At 47.5% G+C, this 15825-nt stretch overlaps 1 protein-coding gene across 5 annotated transcripts in view; it reads left to right on the forward strand.

Moving 5' to 3' along the window:
* tet3 (tet methylcytosine dioxygenase 3) overlaps positions 1 to 15403 on the forward strand; it is a 47159-nt gene extending 31756 nt beyond the window's left edge. For all 5 annotated transcript variants that reach the window (XM_060054182.1, XM_060054185.1, XM_060054183.1 and 2 more), the window contains 7 exons: positions 754 to 847; positions 4886 to 5094; positions 5564 to 5714; positions 6128 to 6217; positions 6605 to 6742; positions 7210 to 7573; positions 8283 to 15403. In XM_060054182.1, the coding sequence (XP_059910165.1) occupies positions 754 to 847; positions 4886 to 5094; positions 5564 to 5714; positions 6128 to 6217; positions 6605 to 6742; positions 7210 to 7573; positions 8283 to 10108 (2872 nt within the window). In that variant the 3' untranslated portion in view covers positions 10109 to 15403. The remainder of the gene's footprint in view (positions 1 to 753; positions 848 to 4885; positions 5095 to 5563; positions 5715 to 6127; positions 6218 to 6604; positions 6743 to 7209; positions 7574 to 8282) is intronic.
* Positions 15404 to 15825: the final 422 nt, after the last annotated feature.

Genomic DNA, 15825 nt, shown 5'->3' on the forward strand with positions numbered 1-15825 from the left:
GGGGTTCCGGGGGGGGAGTCCCCTTTTGTTGGTTTGATGGGTGACGTAAAATCTAAAGCCTTGCATGACCCTCGGATGACCTCTGAGCAATCTCTGAACCCTAGCCAGTCACTCCTGTAGAGACAGGAACCCCTTCCCCCAAAACAAAACCAACTATATGTGGAAGGTTGCTGATGCACACACACTAATACCCCTTGGGGTATTAGTGACAGGCCGGCGGCTCAGAATCCCCCCAACACACACCTAACCCCTGCGCTCTGCTTACTCGAAAACACACACGCACACGCACGCATGCACGCACACTCTCATACGGCCAGTGGGCAGTATGCTTAATAGAAAGACCCCAAAGCAAAGGTGTGAGGTTCTATGCTTGATGTTTAAGATACTAGACTAGGGGATGTGTGATAAAATACTAGCGGTTTCTGTTCATAATATACAGCAGAGTTGTGATAATACGATGGAGGTTTGTGGTGCTCGGTCGCACTTCCATGCATGTCCTTGTGAATCTCAGTATCTCCATGTGAACTCTGCTGTCACCAGGGCTGGGTTTGCTGTCGGTGACAGAACAGCCCATTATCATGATAATGAAGCAGTAAGCGACTCCCTGCAGAAAGCTACTGGGCTGTATCCCTGTAGGGGTCCATGAGTTATATGCCTAACTTCAATCTGCTTCTCGCCTTGCATACAAAAACGATGTACCCAAACGACAAAGAGAAACGCTTATTCACCCTGGTCCTCGCCTCGACTGCACAGGTACGGAGAGAAGGGAGAGGCCGTCAGGATCGAGAAGGTGGTGTACACTGGCCGGGAGGGGAAGAGCTCCAGAGGATGCCCCATCGCCAAGTGGGTGAGTAACCTTCACACACAGGACTGCAGTACCGCTCTGAGCCACCGGGCGAAGGAAGTGACAAGGTGTCTGATGAAGCAAGGGGCAGGGTTCATTCATGGCAAGGGAAGGAATTTCTGGCCTCCTCAACGATGCAAACAAATTGATAGAGAATAATAATAATAAGAAGAATTAGAAAATGTACAATTTTAAGAGTGCATGACCAGATTCTTCTACCAAGCCAGGCAGATCTATGGCCCTTTGTTTTGAAAGCATGGAATGCCGGTCTTTCCATTACCAGTCTACACGCACCAAGTTGAGTTCAGCCAAAGCGCAGTATGCACGCCTCCTAGTGAGTTGCGATGATGTCAGGATAGGAAACAGAAAATAAAACCATCGGCATGCAAGTAGAGTATGGCTCGAGTTCTCAAAAGCTTGCTTGTTATTATTTGTTTGTTCCTATAACTTTATAATTATAAAGGTCATAAATGTAAAGGTCAGTGAAGGTATAGATAGAAGCACACTGCAGAGATTTTAGTTTGACAATATCCGCTTGCAAAACAAAATACCTCTTTGAAGAACAACGCAGATTATTCTTGTTCTAAAGACCAGGCATTGGAAAATAATTTGCACTATTAGCTGATACTGATATTCAACGTGTTTTTTTTCCTAACTAAAGGTTATCGCGTGGCACTCTGGAAATATGTGTTTAAAATTGTCTAATGTGTAACCAAGACTAATCTATAATTAATTGTCTCTCAATGAGCTACTGAGATAAGAGAGCAAAAAGTGGGAACATTGACCATTCTTCAATGTGGATATGATTGTGTGTGTTCCGTCTGTCTGAAACAAGTCTCCTACAGGTTATAATATAAATCTTAAAGTACAACAGGATGTGTTGTTGTGTCATCGCCTCAATACAGTCAGTTAAAGACACACCTTCAAGTATAGCAAGCCCTAAATTTAGATCACAGCCACGCTGGGCAGACGTGCCAAGTCAAACCAAGTCGAGCCAAGCCAGCACATGTGTATGGATAAGGGCCACTATTTCTTAAACTAGCGAGCAAGTCATGTGTTTGGGTGGAGAAGCTTTAGAGGAAGGCCTGGAGGAAGGGGTATGATTTTTTGAGTTGGATGCTTTAAAAATCAAGCTAAATCGGGGAGGATTCACCAAACTGCCTGCCCCTGCTTAAGAAGTGCAAAATGCTCTATACATAAGGCTGAAGTTTGAAGTATAGCAATGCGACAAAGTCAAGTCTTAGCTACAATGTTATCTTTGGATGTGTGTTTACTGTGTTGGGTAAGAACCCTCTGCGTAGCACCTAATTGCTTATCATGGAGAGTGGGAGCTACCAAGATCAGGCGGTACAGCAGCAGCCAGCCCCTAACAACCTGATTACACTGACAGACAGTCAAGTGAAGTTATATGACATCAGAGTGAGAGTGTGAGTGTGTCTGTGTGTGTGTTTGAGTGTTTGTGTTTGTTGGGGGTGGGGTTGGGGGGGCACGCATCAGTTGTTACATTCAGGAGCACCCTGCTGTTTTACAATCACGGGGTGACAAATGTGTGTGTATCTGCTTGTCACTGCTGTCACTTAAAACACACACACACACACACACACACACAGACACACACACACACAGACACACACACACACACACACACACACACACACACAGACACACACACACACACACACACACACACACACACACACACACACACACACACACACACACACACACACACACACACACACACACACACACACACACATACACACACACCTACCTCCCTAATGGATTTATGGATTCAAAACAGCTAACCCAATTAGCTATTTTGGAGATGTTTTTCTCTGTGTGTGTGTGTGTGTGTGTGTGTGTGTGTGTGTGTGTGTGTGTGTGTGTGTGTGTGTGTGTGTGTGTGTGTGTGTGTGTGTGTGTGTGTGTGTGTGTGTGTGTGTGTGTGTGTGTGTGTGTGTGTGTCTTGCAGTGTGTTGATTGTGCGGAAGTGAGAAAATAGTGACAAGCTATCTTGATCGGATGTAAACAGAATGGATATCTGTAATCAACGCTTTGATACTCAAATCAATTGACTGTGGGAAGTTACATTATTACATTATAATTAGATCCTTAACCAAAGAGGGACAAGGCATTGCTAAATACATTTCTTATATCCCGCTCTGTGCCTTATCATAGTGGGACAGGACAGCAGGTTGAAGAACAGTGTTGTGAATGACCTGCAGCATAAAGGCTTAGTAATGGCTGTACGCAAGAGCGTCGCTAGCAATTGAAAACATCCGGGGCCGTAGCCCAGAAGTTAGAGTCCTTTTAAAACGGGGGTTCGGGACATTCTCCCCCGAGAAAATGTGAAAAAATTGGGCTGATGAACATGCAATTGTATGCATAGTTTGAGAAGTAAAGGAAAGACCAATCGTCATGTCTGACTCACGTCGGGGCAGGCCTACTGAGTAGGTTCATGTGTACGTTAAGGATAGGAAAGTGCACCACATACACCAGCAGCCAAAATGAGACATTAGAAAATCATGTAGCCAAAGTCATGCGTGTACCCGATGTCAAGTGGACCGGGTTAAATTCACTCTGCGGGTCTCCTGAATCTGTGCAAACTAGAGCAGCACTAAACCGCAATAACGACGTGATGCACTATGCATGGAGATTCAAATTTGCACATTTTGCAACAAATGATTCTAAATCTGCCCATGTCAGAATTTTGAGATTTTCACTGGCTACAATGTTGCATCCGTCAGTTGTCAAATTTGCTGAACAAAATGTTAAACAAATTTTGTTGTATACTTTATTGCGCATGCACATTTTTTTTCATAATGCTTTACCTAAATAAACTAAATAGGCAGGTAACTATAGCTTTGAATAGCTACCTGACTGCTGCTTATCCCCAGACATCTAAAGTTCCATTCAAGTTATTTCAGAGTAAAATGAATACAAGTGAGCCAGACCTTACATTACCTATATCAAGGGTGTCAAACTCATTTTCACAAAGGGCCACTCTATGATGAAATGATAATCACACAAAGGCCCGAAAAGTAAATCCAAAAAGTAAAAACAACATATCTATGAATATATTGTATACAACCTGCGTACAGGTTCATATAGGCTAGGTTTCATTTAAACATTTCGGGGGACAAATTATAAGTGGGGGGTATGGTGGTGCTCCCCCAGAAATTTTTAAGCGTCAAACACGTAATTTCCTGCATTCTGGTGGATTTTTATTCACCTATCTGTGCCCTTTCTGCATCATTTTTTAGTGGAAACATATAACAACATTCAGGTTCCTAAAGAAACAACTATTATGGAATATAATTGCAGTAAGGCTCTCAGGCATCCTGGATTTTTCAAAACTTTCTGCAAATTGAAAAAATATCACATGTTTTGGGTATTTATTTTTTACGAATCATGACTCAGCACCAGTGTTAACTATTTATGACACTTAGCATTGGTAATGAAATGACAGCCACCATTGGAATTAAAAAGGGTGAGCAGCTAGCTAGTTCGCTAAATTGTAACTTAAGGCAAAAGTTGGGAACAAATCATGTTAGCATTCATCCTTAGACACTGGACACAATCAGTCATCAATATTGGCATGCTATTTAGCCTCATAGATTGGCCTATTTACAGCCCACAGAAAACAGACATATTTTCTTCAATGCAAGTTCATAAATTCATAAAATCTTGAGCAGTAGAACAGAAATTCCTAGCAGTAAGCTACGCAAGAGTCCTAAATAAATGGGAGCATGCGCGACGTGCGGATATGGCACAGGCTCTGCATGCAGCAAAATATTAAAAAATTATAATTTAGATCCGGGGCCTTAGCCCCGAATAAAACAGTCTAGTGACGCCACTGCGTCAGAGCAACGCAAGGGGGTTACAGATCCATTACGTCCTTGCGGACCCTCCCTGCGTCCACCGCAAGGGCCTGACGTGCGCCCCCCAAAAAATTGTAACCTTGCGTCGAGGCGACGCAGGAGCAAGGGGCTGTGATTGGTCCGCTCACTCAAACCCAACTCCCCCTCCCCGCTCCAGGTGGTCCGGCGGGGCAGCGAGACGGAGAAGCTGATGTGTCTGGTCCGCCACCGCATGGGCCACCACTGTGCCAACGCCGTCATCATCATCCTCATCATGGCCTGGGAGGGCGTGCCCGCCGCGCTGGGCGACAAGCTGTACCGCGAGCTCTCCGAGTCGCTCACGCAGTTCGGCAACCCCACCAGCCGCCGCTGTGGCCTCAATGACGAGTGAGTGGGGCGGGGGCGGGGGGGAACACCACACCCGCGGTTCCTTAATGACGTGTGTCTTGAGTTCAGTGGCTTTCGGCTAAAAGCTTCTCCTTCATTAATTAATAGCAGGAAGGAACAAGGAGCCAAAGTAGTTAAGCTCACTGAACATTGCAGTCGCTGATGGTAGGGAAATCTATTTTGACATCATTGGAGAAAAAAAGGTATATGCATGAATATTATTGTGTTTAAGTGGTATTAGAATGGTGGTAAAAGACAAGACAATCGCAGCCGTGTCGACAATTGAGATTTATCTAGAAAAAACATGTTTCTGTATGTATGCATTCTGTATAGGTGTGTATTTTTTGTGCACAACCTATGTACTGGGATCTTACCAACAATTGTTTACAGAGCGTTCCACCACCACAGCTCCAACGCCTTCTTAAAGCGTCAAATGCCTGTTCCTGACGCTCTCTGTCGCCCCCTGCAGCCGGACGTGTGCGTGCCAGGGCCGGGACTCTGAGACCTGTGGCGCGTCCTTCTCCTTCGGCTGCTCCTGGAGCATGTACTTCAACGGCTGCAAGTACGCCCGCAGCAAGATCCCCCGGAAGTTCCGCCTGCAAGGCGAGCGCCCCGAAGAGGTACCCCGACCGTACCCTAAAGTCGTCCCCACAGTGGTCGAACAATATATCGCTGTTGGTTCAGTTAAGATGTAACAACAACGAGGGCTAGGATAAGACGCTACACGGTGCTAAGTACTATTTTTAAGTGCCAGGACGTACAACCTACAATAAGTGCGTACATACTAATACACATCTTTATTTGTGTGTACTTATTCTTCATGTTAATTTATATTGATAAAGTTCAATCAAGGTAAAAAAGTATCAAATATAATATATCCGGTCAAATTACAATTGATACTTATATTAATAAAGTATCCCAACATCTGCTGCTATGGTCAGCAATTCCTCCTACCATCGAGTTGTCATGTTGTTGTGATGTTGTGTTGTCGTGTTGTCGTCGTTGTCTGACTGGGTTGTGTTGTGATCGACAGGAAGACAAACTCAGGGATAACTTCCAGGAGCTGGCGACCGAGGTGGCCCCGCTGTACAAGCAGCTTGCTCCCAAGGCCTTCAGCAATCAGGTGAGTGGAAGTGCACATATACACACACACACTATCACAGACGCACGTGCGCACACGCACGCACCATCACGGACGCACACCCACACACTCATTGCAGGTATTCCAAATGAATATCGAGTTAATATTTGTGTCCAAAATCTTCCACATCCGATTGAAGTTCTGGGATTGATAAAGGTCATCTTTATTGACATGATATTTAATTAGATGTAAATAAATAAATATATGTATATTACCAAGCTACAGTAATCTTATCTTATGAATAAATATCATCACTTCATCTAATTGAATTGAATTGAATAGAAGTTTTACTTTTTCAGCCAAAACTCATCTCAACACACCTTAGCCTTTCCATGACCTCTAACCCCGTCCTCTCGTCCTCTCCGCCAGTGCCTGACCGAGTCCAGCGCTCCCCAGTGTCGGCTGGGTCTGAAGGAAGGCAAGCCATTCTCCGGAGTCACCGCCTGCATGGACTTCTGTGCCCACTCTCACAAGGACCAGCACAACCTCTCCAACGGCTGCACAGTGGTACGTTCCACTACTGTTTACCACTTAGTAACTCAGTCATTCAGCAGACCCTTCTTTCAAAGGCCTACTGATTGAATTCAGCATTCAGTCATTAAACGGAAGGTCAGGTGTCGGGGCATCTTGCTCAATGATGCCCAGGGGGGCGACTGCTGCCACCGGTTCAGCAACGCAACGCTAACCCTTCTCAAACAACTCTTTAAAGTTGAGTCATGGGCGCCCCAGTGACTCAGCGGGTAGAGCGCCTACCACACAGGCTTAGTCCTGATCGCAGCGAACCCGGTTTGAGTCCTGCCTGTGGTCCTTTTCTGCATGTCCTTCCCTCCGTCTCCCACACCTTCCTGCCTATCTCACTATCATAAACCATAAAAATGCGAAAATAAATCCTAAAAAAAAAAGAAGTTGAATGAGCCATTCGAGGAAGGTCATCATCTTCATCTTCCAACCCATCCTCTCCCGTCCTCCCTCAGGTGTGCACCCTCACCAAGGAGGCCAACCGGCAGGTGGGCGTGCTCCCCGAGGACGAGCAGCTCCACGTGCTGCCACTCTACCGCATCTCCACCTGCGACGAGTTCGGCAGCGAGGAGGGCCAGCGGCTCAAGATGAAGACGGGCGCCCTGCAGGTGCTGCAGGCCTTCCGGCGCGAGGTGCGCAAGCTGCCCGAGCCGGCCAAGTCCTGCCGCCAGCGGCGCCTGGAGGCCAAGAAGGCGGCGTCGGAGAAGAAGAAGGGGAAGCTGCAGGCGGCGGCGGCGGCGGGGGAGACGCCGGAGAAGACGGTGGTCAAGGTGGAGCGCGTGGTGGCCGGCTCGCCGCACCCTCAAGGCAATAAAACAGGTATGAGATAGGATTCATAACTAAACAATGTGATGTTTAGTTATTCAAAAGACTACTAAGGTACTAAATAGACATTTTGTTATCCTGGAGTTAGTCCAGCGATCTGTCCTGTTCTTTTGTACGAAGACAACGGGACAGATCGCTGGACTAACTCCAGCCTCACTGTGATTAAAGGATCAGCCAAATGACAAGCTTTAAATGTGGAGCCGTCAAAAAAAACAACATTATGCTGAAAATAGCCCTGTAGAGTTGACTTCTTTGTGGTTGAATTACCAGCAGCCACAGAGGCAAGATTGTAGCGAGTGAAAACCGCACAATTCTGATGTATGCAGAGATTTAGAATCATTTGTTGCAAAATGTTGCAAATTCAACGTAGTGACACACACACACACACACACACACACACACACACACACACACACACACACACACACACACACACACACACACACACACACACACACACACACACACACACACACACACACACACACACACACTTTTAAGGAGTTTTTCACCCGCTCCGTATCCAGCTTACTTGGCTGTCCAATTACTTCACATCAAAGTCTAATTTACATCCATTAAAAACATGAACTCTGCCTGCCGTAACCAAATGTATATCAACATTTTATTAAGCACCAGTGTTAACTTTTATTAAGATGAATAGTGCTCTTTAGTAACTTTTACTTCTACCCTTTTAAACTTACAGCAGTCGTGAAACAAGAGATGAAGCCCATCATTAAGAAGGAGCACTTTAAAGGCTCTATGGAAGGCTACCCTGCACAGGCAGACCCTTACAACGTCTACCCCCACCCAGCCTTCTATGCAAGGGGAGGCCTCCCTTCCAACGACCAGCCATCTCCCAACGGGCCGGTCAATGGCTACCACCCCAATCTCACTGCACTGCCATACGGCTACTACAACTACCCTCAAAACGCACTTTTCCGGCCTCAAATGAGGACCTACGAGGGGATCAGAGGCGCTTGGTCCAAGGCGGGTTCCAAGGGTGTCCAGGAGGACAAGAAGCCCGACGTGCAGAGCCTTCAGGCCCAGCTGGCGCAGTCCTGCCCCCAGGGACATCCTGAGCTGCAGCACCCGGAGGTGACCCACCAACGCAGCGCTTACCCCCAGCAGCAGCAGCAGCAGCAGCAGCAGCAGCAGCAGCAGCCGGAGTGCGACCAGTCCCGTCCGTCCTCCGTCTCCTCCGAGCACTCCAACAGGGGCAACCCGCAAATCAAACAGGAGCCCATGGACGTGCCTGTGTATGAAGGAACGACGCCCGGCCAGTCGGCCCCCAACACACCCAGCACTACTCCCCAGCCTGGTGCCTGGCCAGGCCACATGCCAGGCAGCACCGCTGGCCCGTTGGGCTGGGATGAGCATGGGAACCCCAGGCCGGGCCCAGGGACCTCGCCTTTCACCCCAAACAAGCAGCAGTCCTACCAGCAGCCACCGCAGCTTCCATCTCCTTACGCCCAGCAGTGGACCTCCTTCCCAAACTCAAACACCTCAATGGCCTCGCCAGCCCCTTCCCCCTCACCCTCACTCAAAATACCTCCGTCCCCGTCTCCCTCGCCGCAGCCCGGCACCCCCCGCCCTCCCACCCCGCAAGCAGGCATCGGTCACTCGGGTCTCCCGCATTCACATTCAGGCACTTCTCACCCAGGAACCCCCCAACCCGGCACCCCACGTCCAGGCACTCCCGGCTACTGGCCGAGTCCTGCTCCCAGTCCCCAGCCCAACGCCTGGGGCGTGGAGCCCGCGGGGTACAACCCCGCTCTGAAGCACGGTAACCCCGCTGGCGCTTACCCCGGCAAGATGTGGCATAAAGCCGGGGAGAATCGCTCCTCTACGCCCCTCGGGCTCCAGGAGAACGCCTGGAAGTCGTGCGGCGGTTCGGCGGCAGGCAGCACCCCTTCCCCCGCCCCGGAGGGACGGCTCTTCCCGGACTCCCTGCAGCAGTCGGAGCAGGCCTTCTGGGACCCCGGCCGGGAGCGAGCGGAGAGCGACGCGGACAGCATGAAGGGCCGCGACGACGACGACGAGGTGTTCTCCGACAGCGAGCACAACTTCCTGGACCCCAACATCGGCGGGGTGGCGGTGGCGCCGGCCCATGGGTCGGTCCTCATCGAGTGCGCCCGGCGAGAGCTCCACGCCACCACGCCGCTGAAGAGGCCCGACCGGTCGCACCCCACCCGCATCTCTCTGGTCTTCTACCAGCACAAGAACCTCAACCAGCCCCACCACGGCCTGGCCATATGGGAGGCCAAGATGAAACTGCTGGCCGAGAAGGCCCTCCAGAGGCAGCAGGAGGCCGCTCTCATGGGCTACTCCGCGGAGGAGATCAAGGCCCTGGGGAAGAAGCGCAAGCTGGAGGGTCTTCCCGTGAGGACAGGCCCGGGGCTCGGACTATCCTTGGACAAGAGGGAGGGGCCCGTGACGAGGCTGGCTCCCACGCTCAACACCACCTCCACTGTCACTGTGTCTCCCTACGCCTTCACCCAGGTCACGGGCCCCTACAGCCGGTTCGTGTGAGGGCGGAGACACCGTGTGATCCTTCCCAGGTCGGTGGTTCGAAGAGGGGGTGCGGGGGGGTTTGGGAACATGGTGTGTTTATCCCTGACATCGGTTCCGGTCCAACAATTCCCCCTCGGCGGACTCCCTTGGGGAGGATGGACAGTTTTCAGACTTTTTTTTACCTCATGTCAGGCAGCGGTTTGGGCTTCGTGCCGACGGACACTGCCTGTGGTGCTCATCCTCTCGTGGTCGTGGGAGGAACTCCATAGCTTCTCATCGTCCATCAAATTTTTATGATCCTAATTATTGCTATTATTATCAATATTATGATTGCTATTGTTACTGTCAATGTTGGTATTACAGGTATTATTCTTGTTATTATGAAGACTTTCTTTTTTTTTTTTGCGTTGTTACTATGATGTTGATGTTGATGCTGTGTCGATCGGACGGAATTGTTTTTTGTATTTTTTTATGTTTGAAAAAGCGCCTTCCAAATTTTTTTCGTTTCGTTTTCTCGTTTGATTTTATTTTTGTATTTCTTTTACCTTCCTCGTGGAGTTGGAGCCACTCTCTGCACCACAAGACATTTGAACTTGTGGATCCGACCAAGATTCACATTGTAAACCGCTCTAACACGGAGCTCGCCATTAACACGGAGCTCGCCATTGACATCACCGCTAATGGAGTGATTGAATTGAACCTGGAATCATGTTTGCTGTCCTGAGCCCTTTTTAGATAATTCTACTTCTTGTGGTGCAGAGGTGGTTGTTCCACCTTCTATAACCACACCTGGTGCTCCTTCTCCTCCCTCTGCAGAGGTCTGTCTATACGGCCTCGCTGCGTCAGTCTCTCTGTCCCTTGATGCTGTTCATGGGTGCTCATTCATAAAAACCTCGGCTCTCACGGTCATTGCGAGTTTGCTCAGAGCAGTGTGTTATCTCCTGCTGAGAATGCAACATGAATTGATTTTAATGCTTCATTTATCAGTTGTTTTTTTATCTGCCAAACACTGAATAATGTTCCAAATATTGTTTTTAACTTAATTCTGTTGAGATCCCCACCTCCCTGTCAAAAGAGCGTGGGTAGAGACCGATGCATGGCTCTGATTTGTAAGGAGTTGAACCAGGTATAGACACAGACCATGGTGCACTTAATACAAACAAATGCATTCCCGGCTTCTCAATGTGAACCAGTAGGATGGAGGAATTCATCTTATCACCACTAGAGGGCATTGCTGAACTCCTTTTGAAATGCGGTGCACACAAGCAGGCAAGCAATTATGTGCCATTGCATTGCTCTCTAAAGGTGCTTGCACACGGTGTGAAGGGCCAGGCGTTTTCAAAAGCGGCTGCTGCTGCTGCCGCCGAAAGTTTCAACACGGGGAAAGCTGAGCGGTAGGGCAAAATCTGTGCGCGTTCACGTGGGCAGCAACCGCTTCCTGGTTTACAGCACCTTTTGTAACCGCCTCCCCTCTGCCGCCCTTCCCTCATTGAAATGAATGGAGGCGGCGAATTGCCGCGCGGCGGTCTGAAAGCAGCTTAAGGGTCAGATCCTTGCCCTACTGTTGGTACCATCTCTGGCCACTAGGAGGCAGCATCATCATGCATATGGTTTTCAGAACCATCTCTTGGTTTCCTTAGAAATATAGAGGCCAAGGTGCTAGATGAGTCTTTGGGGGTGAACATCACTCATTTAAATGGCTTTCTCTCTGCATTGTGGGGCCTCACCCCACTCTGCTTGAGTTGGTGCTGATCCCAATAGATTCAGAAAATTGGCCACATGGTGCTTATCGACAATCTCTCTTATACCCACACACACACACACACACACATTGGTACTTAATTGACCCACACACACCCACACACACACACATACATATTCATAATCACCCACGGTCATAGGTGCTCACATTCTCACCCATTTACACACAGAGACATGAACACACGACGCATACACTGGCTTGTGCACACTGACGTCCTAACACTTGACCTTCTCTAAAGGGCCCGGTCTTCTCTGCACGGTGCTGTCATCTTGAAGCAGACTGACGCGTGTCCTCTCTGATGGCAAATTGTTTGAGGCAATTTACCAACTCCCAGAGAGCCCTAGAAATCAAAATGCCCTCTGTCTGCCGTCCAGCATTTTGTGGCGGTCCAGAGTGCTTAGAGGAACCGTTTAGGTCATCAGTGGTAGGTCATCACCGTTGGGGGGTTAGGTGGAGGTGTCTTTTGCACACTGAGTGGACTGCCGTCGGGTCGCCTGGGATCATCGAGCCAACTCATCAACGCAACCATAACGTTCACACTTTGCACTGTAGAACCATCAGCACACTGGGAGGCTGAAGAGTGTTGTCTGTTGTGTGTGTGTCTGTGTGTGTCTGTGTGTGTGTGTGTGTGTGTGTGTGTGTGTTTGTGTGTGTGTGTGTGTGTGTGTTTGGGAGGGGTGGGGTGGGGTGGGGGGATGCCTTCATCTCGGCGGGAAGCAGCATCGCAAAAAGGATCTTCCATTTGCGGACCCTTGCGGCTATTGGGTTCTTGGTGTTAGTAGTGGACAGGTCACATATCAGGGGACAACTGCTCTGAGAGAAGACCCCCCTCCCCTAGTGGCTCCTGGATGGACACGAGATAATCGCCTCGATGCTGGTCCAGATCCTGGTGCTGATTCAGTGCAGTCTAGAGCTCTCTGCCTAGCGCATGACACACTGGTCCATCACAGGGGCCTTGTTGGGGCCCAGTGAGACACACACACACACCCGGTCCCCACACAACACCGTTGTGGGGACCCTGAGATACACACACACCCGGTCCCCACACAACACCGTTGTGGGGACTCGTGGTGGATCGGTGGAGCTCAATTGCTGTTGTTAGGACCATAAACCGCAATGACGTACAGGTCGCTGGTGAGGTCAGAGGAACCCTGAATCCATCCCCTTGTTTTCCTTCAACAATCCGTCCCCATTTTAGTTTTGTTTCTTTAATTTTTTTTTTTACAATCTGTTATTTATTATACAATGATGCTAATGATGATTGTCAATATTTTTGAGGTTTCATTTGTGTTTCATTTGATATAGCGAATACAAATTGTACATACATGAGAAAAGATTTTATAAAAGCACTTTTAACCTTGATTTTAAATGAGAAAAAGAAAGAGCCAACTATTGACAACTTGAAGCTTTGTTTTTGGTATGTTGTTGTTGATTTGTTCTTTTTTTGTTTTGATTTGATTTTTGTTCATTGAAATTTTCTCAAGAGAGATAAAAATGTAAATATTTAAATATTTAGGTAAAATTATTTAACTGTTAAAGAATAATGACTCAAATGGAGAAGGTTGTGGTGGGAGTTGATTGAGGTTTTTTATTTGTCTTTTGTAATATTCTGAGTGACAGCAACACTAGTTCACTAGCTGTTCTGTGTAAATGTGTAATTATAAAAAAATGCTGTTTTACTTTTTTTTTTAAGTACTGTACCTCCAGTAGTCTGCCTCATACAAACGATCCACCCTTGATCTTTGACCCCTCCCCCACTGACCACATCTCGCCACATGGTGCTGCATACTATTTGCCCGACTTATGACTTGAAAAGTCATTGGAATACAGAAACACGGCACGCAATGTCATCTTCAGTCCAAGTAGCGCAAAGACCACTTCAAAACGACATACAATCCATCTTCCTTTAACTATAGCCAGCCAATCAGGAATCAAACCAGGAAACTGGTTTTGGTGTGGGGTTGTACATCGTGAGGGTTTGCACTTGTTATCCCGGACCACGCTATTGGATCACGTCTTTGGCGGCATCTCATTCACGCTCTTCCGGAATCTTCCAAGTAGTAGTTGGTAGGAGGCGTCCGGGGAATGGTACTTGGACACGGCTAGGAGAGAGGCCTGTTCTATGTCACATGTGTTAGACTATCAGGTGCGTGGTGACTTCCCCAGTTGTTTGAATGTTTTTATTACTGTATAATTATAATTGATATTATAATCAAGAAAATCGTACTCAAATCGTACTCGTACTCAAAAAGCTGAGATCCCCAGGCATTTAGATTTTTACTGATCATTCCTTGTTTGACGCAAGACATCTATCGGCTAATCAAGCTTAGGTTATACTGGACTAGGTCTTTCAGTCGCCCCTATCCCCTCCCTCGCCCATGTATTTTGTCCCATACAACTGCATGACCTAGTTTCCACACTATGTATTTCTGGGTTGCGGTTCATGTTTGTGATCGGCGGTAGGAAGTGAGTGCTCGAATGCTACACATCGTTTTTCCAATGTTTGTGTACATTTCTATATAGTTTGTGGAACTGGGTGAGCAGGTGCTATTCACGCTACACCTGGAGTTCACAGTGGAACAAATGCATAAGAGAAACAGATTTGACTATCTGCGGACGATATTGGTAAAGAGTTTGAGTTTGACTCAAAAGCACTTTTTAAGAACTACTGCAAAACGCCCTGGTGCTGTACTTGACTCTGATGTCTTTCTCCCACGCTGTCCTGAGGGGTCCAGACCGGTTTCACGGCATCACGCGGCGGTGTGGGGGGGCTCTAGATGTCCCGTCCTCGATACGTCCTCGATAAGACCTCGCTCCGAGCGATACTTTTAACACCCTCAGCGTTTCTTTCTGATCTTTTCACTGCAACAACGCTAGGAAATTCTATCAAACGATATATATAATTATAGAGAGATTTTAATGCTCTGTATTTGGTACAGAACCTTTTGTACTTGGTTCTGCAGCAGTACTGGAGGCTGGTGACATTTTTCTCTGTGTGTGTGTGTGTGTGTGTGCGTGCGTGTGTGTGTGTGTGTTTTCCATATCCCTCCTGCGTGCGTGTGTGTGTGTGTGTGTGAGAGTGATGATAGCACCGTTAGTTTACCATATCTCTCCTGAGTCACTCACTTCCTTTTTAGTTGATCAACACTTCAATTTTATCTCAGTCACACACACACACACACACACACACACACACACACACAAAGACACTATATACACAACACTCAAAACTTCGGAGCTAGTCGTTTTCATGGAGAAATTTGTCCACGTTCCAAAATGTGGATGGTAACTTTGAGCTACGATGCAAAATAAAAGCAAAGCAACACAAATGGCAGCTACATTCCTGTATGAGTTTTAAGCTTCTTCTGTTTTTTTTTTTCCATGTCAAGTATGCAGTATGTAAAAAAAAAAGAAAAAAAAAAAAGTGTTTTTGTTAAGTCTCTCTTTGTAGCTGTATGGTGTATTATGTGAATACATAGTGTATGTGGTTTTAATCCCACAATATTGTTTTACGTTTCACAATATTAACATAATAAAACCATGGAAGTGAACCGCCTTGTTTTTCTCTTCAGTATCTTTATCTTGTGGTCACGTCTTAACAATCCAATAAAAGGAATCGCTCGGTAGAAGTGCGAAAGCCAACACTTCCACATTCACTCCTAGAGCACCTGTGGTCTGGCCATAGCTGTATGTCAACAATTGACTCTCCTTTGGCATCATAAAGTTCACAACCTTCAATGGTTCTGGATCCGACCTCATCAAAGGTCCATCTTCAACCTTCGTCAATTACTCCACCTGTTGCCTAGCCAAGGCAACAGGTGGAGTGTGGGCTGTTGATTAACACTCTGTAGGTACAGGTTGGAGTCACCTAACATAGGGCCAACTAGAAAAGAAAAGAAATGATTGAACCAATCAGATCGATCGGAAGAAAAAATATTCCAGCCAAGGAATATGAAATTGATCGATATATTAA

This window comes from Gadus macrocephalus, chromosome 6 (assembly GCF_031168955.1).
Source record: "Gadus macrocephalus chromosome 6, ASM3116895v1".
Taxonomy (NCBI): Eukaryota; Metazoa; Chordata; class Actinopteri; order Gadiformes; family Gadidae; genus Gadus; species Gadus macrocephalus.